This window comes from Grampus griseus, assembly GCF_964374135.1.
Source record: "Grampus griseus genome assembly, chromosome: 2".
Classification (NCBI taxonomy): Eukaryota; Metazoa; Chordata; class Mammalia; order Artiodactyla; family Delphinidae; genus Grampus; species Grampus griseus.
Genome location: NC_139018.1, coordinates 135,386,911 through 135,408,734, shown reverse-complemented (window position 1 = coordinate 135,408,734; position 21,824 = coordinate 135,386,911). Strand labels below are relative to the sequence as shown.

Here is a 21,824-nt window from a genome sequence, read left to right as displayed (position 1 = left end):
TACCAAATGAATAATTCTCTTTCAAACTAACTGGACCATGAACTACAATTCACAGAGGTAGGTAGAATGCATTTATTAGCTGTCATCACCACTAGCCCTGGGGTACCCATTTTCCAGGGCATACACTACTACTATTGTAATCTAAAAAAATTCCTGGAAAATAGGTACCCCAGAGTCAGTGATCCTGACAACTACCAAATGCCTTACATTTTAAATCAATGCCTTCTACATACATTATTTCATCTGATTCAATAATTCTGAGGTGAGTAGGGTGGGCATTATGCTTCCCATGTTCTAACTGAAAAGAGCAAGATAATAAATAGCAGCTAAAAGTTTGAACAGTTACTGTGTGCCAAGCACTGTAGTATACAATTGACATGAATTTTCTCATACATTGGGTACAACCCAATGAACTAAGTACCAGCTATGATCTCCATTTCACATTTGAGGAGACTGAGGCTTAGAGATGTCTCATACTGTACTGGAGGTCGCACACGAGTAACTGCCCAAGCTGGAATTAAGTTCCAGATCTGCCAACTCTAAAGCTCAGCTCTCATTCACTACGCTCTACTGCAAAGGGCTGGAGAGGTCTGTTGACTCACAGAAGGTCACACAGCAAATGATCTGCAGTTAAAATCAGAACCCAGGTCTTCTGACTTCCTATTCAGAACCCATCTGCTATACTGAAATGGTGAATATTTGCTAAGTCTATGATTCATGTAAACTCCTTTGTTAACAGAATGAATATCATAAAACTCTAAGAGCCAAATTGCTACACTTTAGAACCATAAAAAATAATGGAGAGGAAGGGAGAAAAACAAACTACTTCACTTTACAAAACAGGAAACTGCTCTGAGTGAAAATTCGTAACTGCTAAAGTATGCAAAACTAATGAAAATAATAAAAATTGAGTTTTTCTAATAATTTCTTTCTTCTAACTAAATTTTGCTAAAGGCTTCTTCATACATTAAATGTTAAACTGAAAAGCACCTGACATTTTGCTCAAGAAAGCTTAAAAAAAAGCATGCTGTAAGAGTTAAGAAAATCTTCTATGGGGACTTCCCTGGTGGCGCAGTGGTTAAGAATCCACCTGCCAATACAGAGGACGCGGGTTTGAGCCTTGGTCCGGGAAGATCCCACATGCCGTGGAGCAACAAAGCCCATGCACCACAACTACTGAGCCTGCGCTCTAGAGCCCATGAGCCACAACTACTGAGCCCACGTGCTGCAACTACTGAAGCCCACGCACCTAGAGCCCGTGCTCCGCAACAAGAGAAGCCACTGCAATGAGAAGCCCGCGCACCGCAATGAATAGTCCCCGTTTGCCGCAACTAGAGAAAGCCCGCGTGCAGCAACAAAGACCCAACGCAGCCAAAAAATAAATAAATTTAAAGAAAAAAAACCTCATTTCTACCCTTAAAAAAAAAAAAGAAAAACAAAATCTTCTATGGCAACTCTCTCAAGCCTTGCAATGCTCTTCAAATCAGAATAGATAATAAATTATTTCCTCATCCTTTGCAACAATCCAAACTAGCTCCTCCAGGGATAAAAACAACACAAAACAATAAACTCCACTGTCTCTTTCTGTATTTATTAGGTTAGTGCTTTAAAGAAGTCAGGTGCTTACCTCCCCATGTTTTAGTCCTATGAATCTCACTGTTATAAGGGGTGCTTCATGAAACCGACCCCATTTTACCGACATGATTCGATCCCCATGCCAGGAAATGTGTTCTCACAGAAGGAGGGGCTCATGCCGGCGGGGCACAGCCCAGCAGCTTCGAGCTGCCATCAGAGCAACCATTAGAGAAACGGTAAGAGGAAGCCACGGACTGGTTGAGAAAGGGAAGGAGGGAGGGCTGAGGCTGTTTGTTTCCTTAAGACAAGCTTAACTATTTGCACGCTGCCAGTACAGCCAACCACCCTAGTTACAAAGAACACCGGACACGAACGAGAACAAATTCCCCCTAACACAGTGTGTGTGGACAGTACTTAAGTTGCAAGATCGGAACTCTGGCAAGATTGAGGCCGATTTTTTAACACCAGAAGTTAAAGAACACATCTATTTAATTAGATGTGCTCATTTTATAAAAAGCAATACATTTACAAAGAAAACTTTTTTTAGTGAAGTCGTGCCTGTGGGTAAGGCGGTGATTGGTAGTTTCCTGAAGTCTGACTTTTCCTTAACACCTGCCAAAATGCTTTTTAAACCTGTGTGCTGGGGAAATAGAAACTAACAATATTTAAAGAGAAAACTGCAGGTAACAACTATACTAGGATACTATGAGGGAAAGTGATATTTTCGTTTTTCTAAACCTACCACTTGAGACAAGTAATTATAATAAAAAAAAATCAGAGAACTTTCTGGAAAACTGTGGAGCATGCTGTGATTAAGCAACTGTCACACTGCAGGTCTTTAATCAAAGAAGGAACGAGAGAGAGAATGGTATCTAATGCTGATTTAAGCCTTTGCAAACACAACTCTACCCTAGTCGGCACCTTTGAAAGGCGGAGGGGTTTAGTTCTTTTTTAGACACACCACAGGAACTGGGAGTTGAAGCTGAATGTCTTGTTACAAAGTCATGGAGTACATTAACAGCTGTGCAGGAGTCTGATCCTTACATCCGAAAATGCCTGCTTCAAGTCAGATTAAGAATTTGTCTCAAACATCCTTAACTGTCTCCCTGTTGTTTGCAAAGAGGAAAGCTTAGAAAAAAGAAAATCAGTGTGACAGGATGGTTTAAAGAGGGTCACCCCACTCCCTCTGTGAATGCGGACATTATGCATATTAGTGTTTAAATACTCTGCAGCAAGTAAACTTACTTAGCAGGAAACAGTACTACTTCTTAAAGATACTAAAAGACAAAAGCAGAAACTGCCAGTCTTCCTGTTATACTTCCTGTTTAGGTTCTCCCTCTTTCAAAAAAAGATTCAAATATTTACCTAATAACTCATGCCAGTTAATGAGAATTCTTAAAAGGACATATAAAGGATGAGTACTCAATTTCCCCCAAATTTCTCATATACTGGCTACAGGTATGAGAATATATGTATAATATATATAGTGTATACTATGTTATACATAGTATATTATATATACTATAGAGTGCTTATACTAATTAACATAAAAACCAGTGCTAACATTTATAGTAGCATCTTCAATTTTTTAAGCATTATGGAGAACTAACATTATTCAACAGTTAAGGAAAAGAGTAGAGCTAGCATCATCACACCAAGGAATTATTCACTTATTTTTGTGTTATCCTTTAGAGAATAAAATACTTCTGAATGGTAAAGCTCTCCTGTGGGTACAATGGCAAATAAAGAGAAGGTATTTAATTTTAACATAACATATATTACTTCACCATTTCCCCTATTTCTTACTATCTTTGGTACATTGACAAAAGCTGAGCTGTCCTATGGGGGGATAAAACAACCTTATTTAAAGTGAGCTAGTAACAATGATCAAAGGTGACTCTTAAGCTTCTTAATATACTTGGCTACTGGGGCACCTAAACCCCTGATAATGTGAAAAGAATTGCAATCCAGGGTTACAGATTTGTAACTTTTTGTGAATTTCCATCACTAGAGATAGCACAAGCCCCCAGAGATCAAACCTTGAAGCCAAGAGCCTGAAAGAGGAAGCAGCCTCATTGCAAAAGAGTGCTGTCACTTTGACAAAGGAGAAGATGGGAGGTGACAGGTCAACTGATGCCATCTTGCCACTGACGACAGGCTGCACTTGTACACAAATTGCCTTCTTTTCTCCTGCCCCTTCTCTTCATCCCCCTACTAGCAAACTCCAGTCCTTTGAGGTTATGAAAAAAGTTAAAGGAAAAAGATACCGTGCAGTAACAGTTCACTCTTGTTGAAGAGTGAACATGAAATGAAGAGTTCTACTTGCTAGAAGTCAGATCACAAGATATGATCTAGTCTGTTACCTGAAGCATACTTCTCTGCGCTTCAGTCTGTAAAATAAGGAGGCTGGTGCGAGACTTTTTTAAAGGTCAGGTCCCAGTTTCTAAATTCAGTCTTACATCATTTCATTCTTGTCTGTTTGTATTACCTCGTCAATGCGATCAGTGGTGTATTCACTGCTCTGCCCTTAAGTCAGTGGTACTAGGGGGTGGATGGAAAGGGGGATCTCCACTTTATACTGGTCTTCCAATTAAAAAGTTTGTTTGAAGAAAAGAGTCCACATTTTAAAAACAAGATAAAAAACAACAGAAACATCTGAAATCATCCAAACAGATCATAAAAATTTTCAAGGTAAAGACTATGTGGCTTTGGTTCTTCTGGGTGCTTGTTAGTACCTAGCAGAATGCTGATTACAGAAGCCACTCAATAATATTTGGCCAAATTATACTGAACTTTCAAGGAGATTTTCTTTTGTTGATGCCAACCAGTGTCCAAGCGAGCAGTGATAAGTAAGATAGATATGGTTCTATTTTAAGCCTTGCTGCCATATGTAGGATAATGATAAGCATTCTGCCCTCTTTAACCTTAATTTTTTTGAATTATAAAACAAGGCTGGGTTTCCCTGGTGGCGCAGTGGTTGAGAGTCCGCCTGCTGATGCAGGGGACGCAGGTTCGTGCCCCGGTCCGGGAAGATCCCCCATGCCGCGGAGCGGCTGGGCCCATGAGCCATGGCCGCTGAGCCTGCACGTCCGGAGCCTGTGCTCCGCAGTGGGAGAGGCCACAACAGTGAGAGGCCCACGTACCACAAAAAAAAAAAAACAAAAAAAAACAAAAACCCCCCCAAAAAACAAGGCTAAGCATAAAGTTAACGCTTAAATATGTGACTATTCTAGAAACGATTTGCAAGACTCTTTTTTCCCCTAGAAAATTATGAATTTATTATTCCAAAATTAAGTATCATTTCTACATTTTACACTATTTATTTGTAAAATAATAGTTCACGATTTGCTAGACTCTTTGCATCTTTTCCAGTTTGCCCATTTTCTGTCCATTCTTCATTTGGGCAGGAGAAATGAAGAGAAAACACAATTCTGGTGGCAGGTTTTGTGGAAAAATTTATCTGAGTGATGACCAAATCTAGTATCTGCTAAAAGAAAGAGATCTTATTTACAAAACTCAGTAAAGTACATTGGCTCTATTTCTACCAGCCCACTTACCTAAGAAGCTTGTCTGCGTTTGTGCTGGCGGCGGGGGTGTGGGTGGCGTGGTGCGTGCACTTTTACAACGATACCCTTGGCGTCCAGTGCTTGTTTATTCCCATACTTCTAAGTACGTACGTACCTGTGTATATGTGTCTAACACACACACACATATATAGTGATTCCTGTGCAAGAATTCCGTAACTGATTTCCCTTTTTTTTTTCTTCTTACTTTGCTGGAGTTTGGGTGGGTGAATAGAGTGTAGGGGAGTGCGAGGCAGAAAGTTTTTCCCCACTAATTTGAAATGGAATCTTTTGGTTTAGCACCAGGAATTGGTATAAGAAAGTTAATGCCTTTTATTACCCCTTTCTTTCTAAAAATACATGAAAAAAATATTAGAAGAATAGTTATCTCTACGTGGAATTATTACAGGTAATTTTTATTTCCTTATTTTTCCCAGATAAGGTACCTTACTCCTAGAAAAGGGAGATAATATCTACCATACACAGTTGCAGAAAGGATTAAATGAGATTCTATATGGAAAGTTCTTAGCCTATAGTAAAACTCAATTGGTGGTATCACCTCTTATTGTTATTTTCCTTGCTGTTAGTCTTCTTCAAATATTAGGCTATTTGAGCCAGCATCTCTGAACTTATTTCCACCTGTCCCCATCATTTAATTAGTTTCCTGGTGTGTGCAGGTTGTGCCTGGAGCCTACTGAGGGCCTGCTGAGGTGGCCACACAGAAGCGCCCACGAGAGTACTTACCCTGCTCTTCTTACTGCTGGACATTTTATTCTTGATGTAGCTGAACGTACGACTGACTTTTGTTCCACTCTTCCCTTCAAAGTCTTTCTTGGAGGGGCTTTGTGGCAGGAAATTAAAGTTCTCTTCTGTTATACTAAAGAGAAAAAATAAGAGTTTTTAAAAAGATTACAGAAGTTGAGTTTTAAAAATTACAACGCTCTACATATAATTCTTTGTAACCATCGTCATGTATTAATTTTAGCTACAAGTCACAGCCAACTTATATACTCACATGAAAATGGGAAAAGGAATAAGAGGTGGACAGAGGCTGCTGAATGGTTTTATATAATAATATCTATCTGAGAACAGAGCACGCCAGAATGCCCATGTTCTAATGTCAAAGCTTGGCTAAGTTTTCTTATATCACTTATTAGTGTTTTACTAATGGGCTTTTGTGATCTGATGATAGAGTCTAAAGATCAATTATTCATTAATTATTTTATCTGAAATTTTAAAATCTAAGCACCCATTTATAAACTTCTTTGCATTAAATACGTGTTTGAAAAGAAACCCATATATGTGATGCAAACCAAGGAATTTTTATGACTGAATGGATATCCAAGTTCCCTAACAGCAGAGATCACACCTCTTTTTCAGTCCTCTGGCACACTGGACAATCAATATATGAATTCAGCTATGCACAATTTTAGGCAGGCAAAACGGTAGGCAAAACTGACACCTAGTGTAGAAAGATCCATTCTAGGAGTTTCACAGAGATCCAGATGCACTGACCTACTTGTTTAGGACACCTGTATTCTAAGTTCATCCATGATGGGCATGTCTGGACCCTAGGAAATTCACAAAGGTTGATTTCCTCAAAGAATGTTGGGCCCTTGTACACATAATAATTTGTATACATATACAATTATGTACAGTTGTATACATAATCTATTATATAGAAATATTCAAACTACTTTTCCTAGGTGTTCTTGAACAGTTATATTAGAAGTTTTCCATAGAAAGTAGTGTTTGCCTCAAGGGCCTCTGTGAGAGGGCAGACAGGCAGAACCACAAGGGTCCTAGTCAGTAGCTAAAGTCTATTTATATATAAAATATTGTTTACAATATAAAGCAGTCTGTTACTAAGATAAAGGGGAAATGGTGTGAAAATCACCACTCTAGAAAGAACGAAGAATAGGTAAACTATGACAGAAGTGCAAAGAAGAGCACTCATATTGAGAGAGTTCTGGATCACTGAGTCACAGCTGACGCCTTTGTGAAAAGGAAGGCGACTTAAAAAACACTGTGGGGTAACAGTCAGAACCCCATTTATGCTTAAATTAGAATATTTAATCTCAAAAGCTTGAAAAGAGGAATACAAAAATAAACAATGAGTCAAAATAGCAATCTTTTGCCTGCTGTCAAGTAAAGAACCAATTCACTTATTTGGACAGAGGTGTGTACCATATCAATGTATACAAAAGAAAATAGCTTTAAAGCTTAAAATGGCTAAGAAGGCAGCAATACTGCATTAACACAAACACACACACACAAATTATGAAACAAAATGTTCTTAAGACTTAGGAATTATAAATTCCCATAAGCAAAGAGTACAAAGTTCATAAAGGTAAATATAAGTGTATCCTTATGTGAATAAATGCAAACAATAATCTTTATTATTCAGATGGTGTAAAGAATAAAGGTGGAAAACTATTCAAGACATTAATTAAAAAGGATATAGCTTTCATTAAAAAAACATTTCTGACCATTATTCCAAATTTATCAGTCAAGGAAGTAAGATTCCAATGAGCTCAATTAACTTAGTTTGCCTAAATACCGTAAGACATTTCGGATTTCCTTTATTTCATCTTGGGAAAAGGAGTAACAAAATAAATATATAGTACCTCTCAGTCAGATTAGCATTGGTGCTGTGGAAGGGCCGTGAATCTAGAAAACAAGAACGGTAGAATAAAAGTTAGAACAAAAGGATTTTACCTGGATAACAGATAAAATGTTTAACGTTTTTACGACTGACACAGATAAAGCAAAAATAGCCTTTGAAAGCCAGTGTGGGATGCCTTCTCCTCATGAGGGTTTGGAAGAGGGAAAATTAAAAATGAAACCCTCAAATCAGAACTGGAAAATTGGCAGCAGTGGGGAGTGAATTTCCCATGTGGAAAAAAATTTTAATCCAGGATTCAAGTAACCAAACAAACCCCAAATCAACTTAAAAAAAAAAAAAAAAAAAGCTCAAATGCACGTTTAATTCCTGTTCTCGTGAAGGTACAGAGTCCATAGGCCATCTTTCTGAGATGATGTCAGGGGAGAAATATACAAAAGGAAATTAAATGTCATCCTGTATGCTGTTAATTTTGCTGTCATGTATTTCTATGCTAAAAATCTAGCTAATATAGGTCTGATATTTTCTTAAGCATTCCTAGAAATGGATTAGTGAACAGGAAAGAGCATCAGAGCTAGCCTATAAGGTCTAGGCCCTGCCACTAATTTGGGGTGAGATCTCTGGATTTCATTTCTTCATCTATGAAATAAAGAAGATAAAACAGATGCTAAGGTTCTTTCCAGGTTGATACTGATCAAATGAGTAGGCCAGATACATTTTTCCTCCTTCCACAACTATCAGACCGTAAACTAAAATGGGTCATTAAATCTAAGGCTAAGTCAGATAGGATAATAAGTAGAACAAATACAGAAGGAACAATACCACTATTTTACCTACGACATGTTAATCAAGGTTGAGCTACTTTAGGACTTAGATGAGAGAAAGGCCGCAATCACACAATGATTAATGGTTTCCAAGGTTTTAGGAGATCAGGTATAGAAACACTTTCGGTGTATGATTCCAGGTAGACAAAGGTTGCTCTGTATAACTACTGTTATAATGTGGACAAAGCACACCCTTTCTCCTTGAGGTTACTCTGAGTAAAACTTTAATTTGATAGAGATTTGAAAATGTTCCACTACCAGATTACCAGCATTTGGAACTCTTAAAAACTCCAAATTGTTCCAGATTCTGAATAGAAATGCAAAGTTGAAGTTATTACTAACATACAGCCAACAGGTGGCAATAATGCATGAGAAACTTAAAAATGAATTCTAAGTCTTCAAAAGATTGCCTTCTATAGTTTTTCCTTTTACGTATTTGGGGTTCTTCTTCTATTTCAGTTATAATGCAAGGTAACAGTAGCCAGAAGAAAGAGAAAGATGAAGAGTAAGATCCGGGATCTATCTTCCAGCCCTGCATGATCTAGGTGTGAAACCATCAGCATTTTAACATCAGAATGCCTTAATTTACTTAAACAAAAATCAAGAGTATGGTTTAGATTTGGGGGCTTTAAAAATTTTTCCACTCAAGGAGCCCTGAATGATATAAACAGCATTAAATTCTCTCAGGCTGCCAGGATTCTGTTGTACACTTTATCAATTACCTAGTAAGTTACCACCCTAGTGATATGAACAAAGTAAAAATAAAACCCATAAAGAAAAACACCAACCAGCAGAGAGCATGGCCAAGAATAAGCTCCCAGAAGGTCTCTGTCAAATAAACTAAAAACAAATACGTGATTTGAATACTGGGAGAATCTATGACTCCTATAAGGATTTCCAACTTTTTGGCTGCTGAAAGGTATTTTAATTCATTTACTATGACCTCTGAGATGTGGTTCTGAAAACAGTGATTAATCCACCAATGTTTCTAAAATCAATGCCCCTGAAATTCCTAAAGTGTCATCAACTTTTCAGGGCATCTAAGAATATGATATAACCAATGTTACTTCCATGATATGATTGTAGAAATCTGTCACTGAAGTTAGCCTATGAAGTACTGTTGCACGTAAATAGCATATTTCAACTAGACCTTTTTTTTTTAAAAGGCATGAAATAACCTGCAGACCTAATATAACAACATTCCAGGACTGGAACTACTGGATGGACACAGTCAATATTTTTTAAAGTATGTTCCTTGGAACACTCGTCTCATGAGATGTTACACATCATCATGAACATACTGTAGTTACCTAGGTTAGTAAGTCTGGGAAACACCGCATACTGAATGCTGCCTTGGAAATTCACAATATACACATTAGCCTTTGAAACCTGCTTAGAACAGTTTCCTAAATTTATATGGCCAAGAACCAGCCCTTTCTTTTTCTTCCTTTTCCCCCTTCCCCATAATTCTCACTGTATTTTTGAGTTTAAGGAACACATTCTGAGGAATGCTGGATATTTGATTCAAAGGTTTCTTCAAGCTTCTATACTTTTATGATTACATCAGGTTGGACTAACTGAGTAACCAGTGCTGATTTACTGAATAACCAGTCATAATTTTACTAGTGGTAGAAGAAATACTACTGGGACCTTAGTTTTTTTTTTTTTTGCCGTGCTGACCTATTTCCCAGCATATTACAAATACTTTGAGATGAAACAGCTTTGAGAATTTCTGAACACTCAAAGTTGCAGACGGATTTTCACAACTTCCCTCCTATGACAACTGGTATAGACTGAATATCTTGTGTGCCTAAACCAAATGCCTTTTAATTGTGAGAAAATATTGAACATATAAGACCTTCATTTGTGCATAAGTCACTTTCCTTTAAGAACAATGCAAAATTGTCACCCTGAGCTTGATATTGCTTAAATATTAATATTTAAATATTAAATAATTATTTAAATATTGCTAAAACTTAGGATCAGCAAGTGGTAGGGAATTAGGATGCTTAATCATATGGATATTGTAATTGCCTGAGACTCATATGAGTTATATGAAATGAAAATAATTTATTATTTAACTTTATATTAGAAGTAGTTTTTCCATTAAAAATAGCAATCCTGGAATCATCTAGAAATCCTGCACAATTGAGAACAGTGATTTTCATGGGGGTGGGGGGACTCATTTCCTCTCCAAACTTACTAAAACTGATACCTTATAAAGTTTTTAAACTAGGTTATTATCAAGTAACAATATAATAATCTGAAACCTACAGTGTAGTAAGAGGATTGAAAAATAAAAGTTCAAAAGGAGAAAAGGTAGGGAAACAAATATCTAACTTCCACCCAATAATCCATGTGGTTTAATCTCAAAGAAAAGGTATTCTTAAATAAATGGTCTGGGGGAGTTCCCTGGTGGCCCAGTGGTTAGGATTCCAGGCTTTCACTGCCATGGCCGGGTTAAATCCCTGGTTGGGGAACTGAGATCCCACAAGCCGTGCAGCATGGCCAAGAAAACTCCAAAAACAAACAAAAAACTGACAAAGATTAAAAAAAAAAAAAAAAAAGAAAAAGAAATGGTCTGAAAGGTGAGAAGAAAAAAGTTTAACATTAGTTTTTAAGTATCACAAGTGGACATCTAGGTATCTGTCCCATGAGACAAAAAAAGCAAAATAATGAAAATGAAATTTACATGATCAAATGGAAAGTTTTGTGAAATTACTACTCAGCATTACAAAAGGTACAAGGTAGGATGGGAAGCCCTTATGCCTTTGAAGGTATCTCTGTTCTGAGAGGGTGTCTCAGGACCTGGAATCAGGTCACTAGATCTGTCAGCACTGGTAGTGTAGAGACGACAAAAACTTTGTTGTTTTATCCAAATTAATTTTCAAAGCAAAGCATGAAGACGAATGACTTAGAAATGATGACATGCAAGGGGAGAAAAGTCCCCAAATTTCTTAGTACCAAGCCTACAGCATTTTCAGCACTGGTCAGACACTGGAGAACAGCCATTGGACCCCAAAGTTGCTTACTTACTATGCAACTCTTCCTCCTCACAACTGGAATAAGAAGAGCCAAGAGAAAAGAGAGTTTTAGACTTAAGGAGGAGCGGAGAGATGCTGACGGAGAAGGAGATCCGCCTTGTTGGCTGCATCTGCTGCTGGGCTGAGGAGTGGGTGGACAGAAGATGTTAGAGCACGCAGATCATACCAGAACAGAGTGAAAGGCACCTCAGACCCACAGTGCCGAGAATAATGTCACTGGCCTGGATGATTCCAGGAGAGGCGTCTAGGTGGACAACGTAATGTACTCACATTTTCATCTTTATTTCTGAATATGGCAGAATTCTAAAGCAGCTTAAGAAAACTCTTCCAACAAATACGTACTTGTTAGATTATGAAAACATGAAGTATATTACTTTTCACAGTCATCATTTACAGCTGGAGTTTTTTTTCCTTCAAAGTAAGGAAACGCCTGGAGTGTCCCTCAGGATCCCGTACTTGGCTCTCTTCCCCCTCACCCCAAACCCCCTCATTCACTGTCTCCCCTTCGAGTACAATCTGCATGTGATATAGTGGTGACTCCACAACTTTCTATTTTCAAGCCAGGTCTCTCCTTTGAATTCAAGCCTCATTCATCTCACTGCCCACCTGTGGGGTGGATATCCCACAGCAGCTCAAACTGAACAAGTGCATATATCAACTTACCCCCTTCCTCCTGACCTGTTCCTCCTCCTTTATTCCTTCCTTTGGTGAGTGGTACCTAACATCTAACTAATTATCCAGAACACAAACCTGGGTACCATCCTTGAATCCTCTTATCACATCACTCAGTCCTTCTGATTTTGCCTTCTAGAATTCTCTGAACATCAACTTTTCCCCTACTGCCAGTGCTCTACGGCCTGGTTCAGGCCACCATCTACTCTCACCAGAATCTTGCAATAGCCTTCTACTGATCTACCAGCCTCTCCTCCCCGACACTTTCTTCAGTGTGGTCTCTCTGAAGTGTTTGAATCAATTAATTAATCAATTTAATCAACTTAAATCCCTCCATTGCCCTCAGACAAGAAGCCCAAATTCCTCAGTCTAGCTTTCCACATACTAGTTCACCCAGCGAATTCCTAGACTCCTCTTGGTCTCGACTCTGGTATCACTTCTCCCCAGTAAGCCTTCTCTGGTGTCTCAAGTCGGAGGCTCCTAAACACCCAACGTTTCTTTCAGTTGCTGCATGTATCATCTTCTGTTACACTCAACTGTTCTCATGTCCATCAGCTTAAGTGTGGTGAGAAAAGGAACCGTGTCTGGAAGTTCATCCCTCTCCTTTCACTGTCCAGCCTGGTGCCTAGCAAAGAGTAGGTACTCAAATATTTATTGAATAAATAAACAAATTAATAAATGAATTTCCTTTTGTCAGGCTTTCTAGAAGCTCAATAACCTAAATAAAATGAAGGAAAAAGCCCTGTACCTACCCAACACAAAAGCCACTCCACACCCCAGATAAATGCTAAGTGATGACAGACTGCAGGGTGCAGCCACTGCTCGTAACAGAGATCACCTGGCACAAATTCATGTACACTGGCTTTTTAGGCAGCGACGGTCGAGTACAAAAGTAAGATATCATTTTAATGTGTGTTCTAAAGTATTTCCAAATGTAAAGTAAATTTAGGAGATGAAAATGAGCTCTCTTATTACCCCAAATCTAAGAGTATCCCCTTCTTTTGTCACACGATCATGGATCATAAAGAGAAACCTACTTGTATGAATAAGGAGTATCTTCAACATATATGGAAAGAATATGTTCTGTTAACACAGGGATTCAATTTTATAACATACTCAACTTTAATGACTACATATATATTCCAGCCTTGCAATATAATCAAAAAGACCAATATAAAAAGTCTATTTGCCTGACTTAATTTTTGTTCTGACAAATTTGTCAAATGTTATCTTCTCCCAACAGAACTACCCTAAGAAAATAAATGTATTCCAATAAAGTCTCATCCCACTGTCCAGTTAGAGAGAGAAACTAAGCACAGAAAGTAAAGATAAAATATCCTCATTAGCATCGATGCCTAACTTTCTATACGCCCACCCTGATCTTTGGTCACATGGATCATTTAGCTTTGAAGATCTGGTGCATTTTATATATGTAAGTACCACACTTCAAGTTCTTAAGACCCACTTAGCTTTCGTAGTCTAATGCAAGCTATACAATTACAAGCTAGTGTTGCCATCAAACATGCATAAGGAACTTGGTCAATTCACACACCATGAGTGAAGGTCTGAGAATGATTCCAAGCACAAGTGCCATTTGTGAACACCGTTCTTTGTGATAACAAACCCTGAAAAATGAAGGGCAAAATGAAATCTCATTAAGAAGCCCAGGAGGTTAAACTGTCTAATGGGTATCATTCTCTTTTTAATATTACCACCACTAATATGCTTAGCAGGGATACAACCAAATAGTTTACTGTTTCTAAGCATCTTCTGGGTGCAAGCAGTGAAAAGTTAAAAAATATAGTCTTGTTAAGGGATTGTCTGTAATAACTGAATTATTCCATATCTGCAAAAATAAAGTTTGTTTTTAAGCTCTACTGAGAAACCATCTGAGTCTCCTGGCAAGCTGTAAGTCTCCACTCAACCCTATGTTGGGAACACATTTCCTGGAGCGGTTCCTCTGAGGGCAGTCCTCCCCGGCATTTTCCCACACGATACACACAGCATCAGTGCTATTCTGATTCCCTAAAAAGATGAGCTGGCAAGATGCCTCTGTCATGTTGCCCCCACCAAGACAGCAAATCGAAGACATGGGCTAGGACAGCTTTCCTGCCCATTACGGTTCCTAAATCAGCTGTCGCCCATCTACTTTCCACCCCAGAGAATGACACAGAAATATTTTAGTTGTCGCCTTTATGTGGTATTGTCCTCTACATCAATGAATTTTTGAAACAGATTCCAGTTTGGGAATAATGCTGAGTTTGTCTGTTTTTCTAATCTGGCCAGTGACCCAATGATGGGATATTCCAGACAACAGCTCGGTGGACACACGTTTTCAGAAATGCTCAAATGGTAACAGCTATGAAAGGCTGTGGGAGAAGCAGCTAATTTCCTTCAAGGTAGAAGCTAGAACACAAGTAATAGCTGGGAAGTAGTGAGATAAGGCTGAGTTTAGGAAGTATTTTGTCCCTAGACAAGCACACTCATAAGACACAGCCACTTAAAGAAAATGAGGGACCACGTTCTAGTTTCTTCACCATTGCTTAGAGTCTGGTCAGAGAAAAACGGACCCTGGCACTGCCTGTACACTGTGAACTCATTCCATAAAGATAACAAATGCTTATCATAAGCCAGGAAACACGCTAATGTGAATTTTAAATAAATTCAACTTAAGCCCTATCATATTATTAGCTCTGTTTAATAGTTCAAGGACCCAAGGTCACAAAGCCACTAAGTGTGCTTACAATAAAGCATTAGTTAAAATATCTTAAGTGTACCACACACTTTAGGCTTTAAAACCACTGGGTAGGTTTTAATTATGATAGTTTCAGCAAGGACGACCATGGCCAAAGATGACTCATGCAGAGTATTTAAGGGATCTGGAATGAAGATTTGTGTCTGCGGCAAGTCGAGAACTACCCAGTTACCCTGAGACTTAAAGGCACAGCATGCAAGATACAAGTTTTAGCCTTCTGTTTAACAGCCAGAATTTTTACATCTGCAAAAAATTTATGTTTCTAGAGCAGAATAAAAAAATACAGTTGGGAAAATTAATTGTATATGGGGAGGACTAAGGAGAAATACTGTCATTAGAGTTGATGAGCCCTCCAATTATAGTATATGCTAACTTAGGGAAGTAAGTGGGGCTGGCTAATCATTCCAATCTGCATGAAATGTACATGACAAATCAGAATGAGGGTACTCTACTTTGATGAAAGGGTTGGACTCTTGCTCCAAGCTCTACTCGTGACAGCAGTCAGCTACTGATCTCAGTACCCCTCAGTGAGCTGAGCCACAAGTCCCCAGCAACGAGATGTGCCAGAGTTCCTGGCGCTAGAGGACAGTGTTTCCTGGGGGTGACCCGCATCATTTAGAGTGCTGGTTAGCAACTGAAAGCACAGTCAAAAACCATCTTGTTTTTTGGAGGAAAAATAATGAAGTGTTTCATGTATGAGGCAAGAGAGTGTGTCACAGAACAATGGAAAAAGCTCTCTCTCCGGGCCACATTCTGTTGGTACTGGGCAGCTGTTGCTGCAGGAGTAGGCCCTTCACCAGGCCACGGGAGGAGGGGGTGCAGAGCTGAAACGCCTCACGGACTGTCTTTGGTTATCAAGTTCTAGTTTTCTGGGTTCAAAGCCACTATAAACTATTTTGTTATAATAATTTTCGTTCTATACCAGCAAAACCACTAACCCAAAGCCAAATCAAAACCAAACCAAACCAAACCAAACCAAGATCCAAACAAAGACAGGAACTGCTATTTCAGTCAAGTTCTGTGAGGTTGTACCTGTTATCTTGGGGAATAAGTCATTATTAGGCACCTTTAGTCCAACAGGCCAGACTGGTATTTGAAGTACTAATCATATGAAAATGAGGACGAAGTTAACAGAATTATCCATTATGCCTTAACTCCACCATGGAAATTAAGAAAATGAGGCCTCTAGTAAGTCAAAAATGGAGACAGAACATCCCATTAATGCAGGGCAGCTACTCCTGTCCTCAACTCTTTTAAGATGAGTTATATATCAGGGGACGCTGAAGAAACACCAGAAATACCAGGAGGGGTTATACCCTTTGCTTCAGCCTCCTGAATACATGATCTTTCAGCAAAGAATGTAATGTACCATACTCTCTTTGATGAGAATTTAAATCTTTATATCAAGATCCCACACTGCAACTACTCATGAAAAAGAAATCTATTTTTAAAATAAAACAAAAAAAGTGGGGTTTCCCAAAGAAACCTTTCTGTGGCAAACATCTGGATCCAATTCAAATATGTTTTCGAGCATCTTTAATTTGCAAACGCTCTGTGCCTGTGGATGCCCGACGTCTCTACTAACTTTCATAGTCATGGATCCTGAATCTGCATACAGCTCCAGTAATCATTTTTGGCTGTAATCCTTTTGGCATTTACTTAACTGACTAAAAATGTATCTCAGTCTCTCTCTGTCCTTCAAGAGCTTGACATTTTTAAAGAGCTCAGGAAACTAGTACTGGATAAAATGTGGATAATTGTACTGTGGTAATACAAGAAAATATCTTTGAGACACAAGAGCATTATATGTGTAACTTACTTTCGAATGTTTCAGAAAAATCCTTAAGGACAGAGATAAAGACAGGGAGCAAGATGGATAAAACAAGTGTTAAGATAACATTTGGAGGCTCCAGGTGAAGAATATGTGATTAAGTCTTTGTACTGTTTTTGCAACTATTTTAAAAAATAGTTATTTTTAACTAGAAAATAGTTATAAATAGTTAAAATATTTTTATTTATAAATAAAAAACAGTTATTTTTAACTGGAAATTATCTCAAAATAGAAAGTTTTTAAAAATGTTTGTCAGGTTTAGGCCTAAGAATACAATGAATTTAATGTGTAAAGGAGATTTTTATGTAGTAAAAGGAGGAAGATCCCCAAACTGAACTCTGTGTCACCTTTTTTGTAAATGATGAGCCATTCATTCAGAGGAACAGGCAGGCAAATGCTGTAAGGTAACGGCATAGGGTCTTAAAGTGGGAAAAAAAAAAAAGAGAGAGAGAGAGAGAGGAAAAATGTTTAAAATATAATATATTTAATTTAAAAAAGTAGTATACTCACTGTCCAACCCAGGATGGCTGATGGTCATTAATGAGATGGATTTTGTCAATGTGGAAGAAATGGCTGATGTACAGTAATTAAATCCCTGTTGTTTAGATCTGTGACATGTCTGTGAAGGAAAAAAAGTAAACAGGTTCTGAGTACCTGCTCTCATATTTCTAGATAAGCACCGAATTTTACATTCTGACTCAGCCTAGGGAAATAAGGCAGTACACAAGAGGAATAAGAGCACAGGCTTTGTAGTCAGAAGTCTTCCCCGCCACAAAACAGCTGCTCAACTTCAGAGAAGCTACCTAGCTTTTGTGAGCCTTAGTGTTCTTATCGGCAAAATGGGGATAGTTAGAGTATCCATCCTTTACAGTTGTCTCATAACCCTCATAATACCTAATGATGTTTCAAACTTCGTAAGTGCATAATAAAACATCTACTGAATGCATAATCGATAAAAATAATTTCACTGGAAATACCAAAACTACATATAGTTCTTGCTCTTTGAAAATCTAAATATCACTTACAGATATAGTAGGATACCAGTAATATCATTCTTATTTTAAAGAGTTGGAAACAGAGATACAAGTAGAACGTGTTTTAAGATCACAAGCAAAGTTGCCTGTGCATCTGGACAGAAGCCTAAATCATTTTCACTTCCTCTTCTAAGATTACACTGCTTCTACATGAACATGAGGGTGACTGGAATTTGACAACTGAACTCCCTCAGTAAATTCACAGCCACTTCAAGGCCATGTAATCCAACCCACTGCAGAAGTTCCTGCAACAAAACCCACGACAGTCAACTAGTGTTTATTAGTATGCTTCCAGTGATGATGGGATCCCTCTCCTTTTGCTTTGAGAGAGGCCATTCTAATTGGCAACTAACTTTAATTACCATAAATCTCTTCCCTTCATAGGAGGCTGAAATCTGTGCATGTCGAAAGGGAAGCAATGAAAATCCGTTACCAGGGTGAACTCAATTGCGCCAAAGACTTCTGATTATTTAGAGTTTGTTCCATGGGTAACCATGGAGTCTGAGGCAAACAGCTGCTATGTTTTGAATACAACTGTGAGGTCTGAAAAATGACATCAGTGAAAGGCAGAGATCTTCAACAGGAAGTTGGCTGCAGGCAACTTGTGCACATCAGTGATACCAGCAGCTCAAATATCCACTCTGAGGTTACACACAAGATGGAAAACTATGGGTGGGCAGAGCCCCTGGGAGACTAAGCACACAAGGTGCTACACTGTCAACAACTTCAGCTAGGCAGACTCAATCAGAAAGGCCATTAGAAAGACATCACTTACTATAAAACAGGGTCACAGCTAAAATTCCTAGGAATGTCAGTTCAGGAAAGGTTATTACATAAACAATATTAAGAAAATTAAAATGTTCTCATTTCCTCATTAAAAGTCATCTACTTCAAAGACATGGAAAAAAACAGTGGGACTAACAGTCTGGAATTCTGAGTTTAATACTGTTCAGCTAATAGCCAGTTACAAGGCTTAGGCAAGTCACTTAAATGGGCTTGAAGTTCTCACACACCAAAGCTTGAGCAGAATAGGAAGGGATATATTGGCCCTAAGTCTATGATTCTGTTCACAAGCACACAATTTTTGGTATTTTATGTGGTCCTAACAAATGACTTCCAAAGGATTCTATACATGTAAAATGCAACTTTTTCACTTGTCAGACTTTCCACTTGTCAGAGATGCTCTTGGTAGTCACCAAATTACAGTTTCCTATTTTTTTCCTCCCTCTTCCTGTTACCATTAGGCTAAATAAATCTAAACCATTTACTTCAATGAATATATTCTCTGTATTCTTGTTATTTTTCTATAAAGTATCAGGCCAAGAAGCCACGGGTGGGGGCCAAAAGGAGGTAAAATTCCTTTAGGCCTTCAATTGCATTTTCCTTAGGCCTAAATTCTCTTAGGCCTTCACATGAGCATAAGCGATACATTCATTTCTAAGGTAATCCTCTAGTGCCAAATTTATATTTGGTCGTATCATTGCTATGTAGCAGGATGTAATAAAAAATTAAATTTCTACACAAAACCTTAGTCACTGATTCAAAGAACAGGTTAAGGTTTTTGTTTGTTTAATTTGTAATGTTTCCTTACGTTTCTATCTAAAATGCCAGTCACCTATTCAGAGACAGGCGTTTAACTTTTTTGTTTGTTTAATTAGACATGTTTCATTTGAATGTGTATCCCGGAATCCTCTCAGAAGTTAATCCAAAGTCTCCTCGGCCGAAGAGGAGGAAAAAGGACTCAGTGGGGTAGGATGCTAGAAAAGCATACGATTCAAATTCTCAACTCAAAAACTCCCTGACGGTAAGTGATAAAGAGAAGATGAGAACTAAGAAAAAGTCGCTTGGTCTGGTGGAAAAGCAAGCCCAGGACCCTTCAAGACAGGAATTTCAAGAGCATGATAGTGGTGGACATTAGGTGGGGAGAAAGAGAAGGCAGGGAGTGCAGACGCTGTCTCAAGTAGCTTGGCAGTGACAGGAAGCAGAGAGAATACTTAGTTGTTGCCTAGACAATGCGATGAGACAAAGAATTTTTCTTCCCCAGGAAGGAGAAACTTAGGATATGTTTTTGAGAATTGGGAAATTTAACAATGGTAAGTAATACACTTTAAGACTCATTTTACTACTGGCGTGGTAAAAGAAGTTCTCAGACAAGAAGAAAAACTCAATTTAATATCCTGGATACTCTCCTAATTTCAAAATGTTTGCTTTGCTGGAATATTTAAATCTATGCAGATTAATGGCATTCTCTAATTAGTATTAAGTGCTAAAAAACTGCTGTGTGCTACACTGAGAATATTATATAGTGGGTAAGTAATCATAGCTCCTAGCCTTATATTAACATAAATCTTGCCTTCTTTGTTCCTAATATGAGGACATATTAGGGAAATAAAACTAATTTTTTCCAAATTAGCAACATATACCCATTTCAGCCTTACCTGCTGATCAAACATCCTATGTTCTCTCTGGCCTGATTCCAGATCCTCTTCTGAAAGTGACACCAACGAGTCACCCCTTTCCTCACCACTAAAAGGGTGTCTGAGCTCTTTGGTGTTCGAAGAGTTTACTTCCAGAGATGAGGATGACTTGTTTCCAATACCAGCTCCTCCTGTCAAGCCTTCTAGACTGAAACTGAACACAGAACCAAGAGTTAATTCATTCTATTTCTGAGTTTCAGAAAGGAAGGAGGATACAAAATCCCTTTAGCTGTATCTCCCCTGCTCATAACTATTTCTATGTCACCCAGCAAAACCATCTGCAAGGGCATGGCCATGAGCGCCACCTACCATTCTCCACAAATATCCTGGTATGCTGAGAAACACACTGCACTTAAGATTTTTTTTAAAAAAACCTCATTCAACTTACTCAAATGCTGAACCACTTAAGGTCATTTTCTCAGACATTTTTCAATATACCATATGGACAGGCCACATCAGCTTATTGATCTTTTATTCATGTGTGTTTTTTTCCCTTGATCTGATGTGATCAATCTTTGCCAGAATCTGAACTCTGCAAATGCCAAAGAATGAAATGGCACAGAGAAAATATGAGCATAAGTAACTTCCAGAAGGCAAAGAGGGAGACCTAGACTTGCCCTTGCATCCATCAAGTGGACCTTTATAACTTTACATTCAACTATAGTCTAGTTGACCTTTATAACTTCACAGGTATGCATCCACCCCCAGAAATCCCACATTACGTAGGAGCATTAATATCTGTGCACACCTGCCCGGACAACAACTGCTTTGACAGGTTTCCTGAGAATTTTTAGCTGCAGACAGGCACATGTGACACCTTAAAGGGCAAAAGCTGAAAAGCTACTGCATCTAAAAGAGGTTTAATTCCCCCCCTCCCTTAATACTGACAAAGGGGAAAAAAGCAAACTTAAGTTTTGGTATCTAAAATGGGATCCCTGGAATAGACTATGTGGTTTGTGGAATGAAAAGCATTTTTATGTAAGCAGGAGGCTATAGAGAGAGGTTGGCCATCTATCATCCTTGGGGTTGCTAGACAGAATAATTCACATCTGGTTACAACTGGATCTCAGAATACAGCTGTAGAAGACCATGTCCTCAGTTACAAGCATCTGGAATTGTATTTGAAGGTATACTGAAGCTATTTAGTTATCTCTGCTCAAAGTTAATTGCTACAAAAAATTTATGTATGCCAGTCCAGAAGGGTTTCTATTCGCTCTTTTTCGCCATGAATTACTTATTATGAACTGAAACCGTATGCCTCTATTTTCTTGAGTGAGTAAATTAAACAATGGACTTTGTTTTTCTTATTTCAATATGACAATAGAAATCATGACTAACTACACATAAATGTCTCTGTAAAACTCATTTTCAATAGCAGGGATAAGAAGACAGACTAAGTGAAGAAATTTAGTTTTCTATTATGAAT

At 38.3% G+C, this 21,824-nt stretch overlaps 1 protein-coding gene across 8 annotated transcripts in view; it reads right to left on the bottom strand.

Annotated features, from left to right (window-relative positions):
* AKAP13 (A-kinase anchoring protein 13) overlaps nt 1–21,824 on the bottom strand; it is a gene marked incomplete at its 5' end in the record, with an annotated part of 342,651 nt that overhangs the window by 51,422 nt on the left and 269,405 nt on the right. For 5 of the 8 annotated variants that reach the window (XM_082649215.1, XM_082649216.1, XM_082649217.1 and 2 more), the window contains 5 exons: nt 5,883–6,015; nt 7,766–7,808; nt 11,622–11,750; nt 17,398–17,506; nt 20,360–20,552. In XM_082649215.1, coding sequence (XP_082505341.1) covers nt 5,883–6,015; nt 7,766–7,808; nt 11,622–11,750; nt 17,398–17,506; nt 20,360–20,552 — 607 coding nt within the window. The remainder of the gene's footprint in view (nt 1–5,882; nt 6,016–7,765; nt 7,809–11,621; nt 11,751–17,397; nt 17,507–20,359; nt 20,553–21,824) is intronic. The other 3 variants (XM_082649219.1, XM_082649220.1, XM_082649222.1) reach the window with 1 other exon arrangement.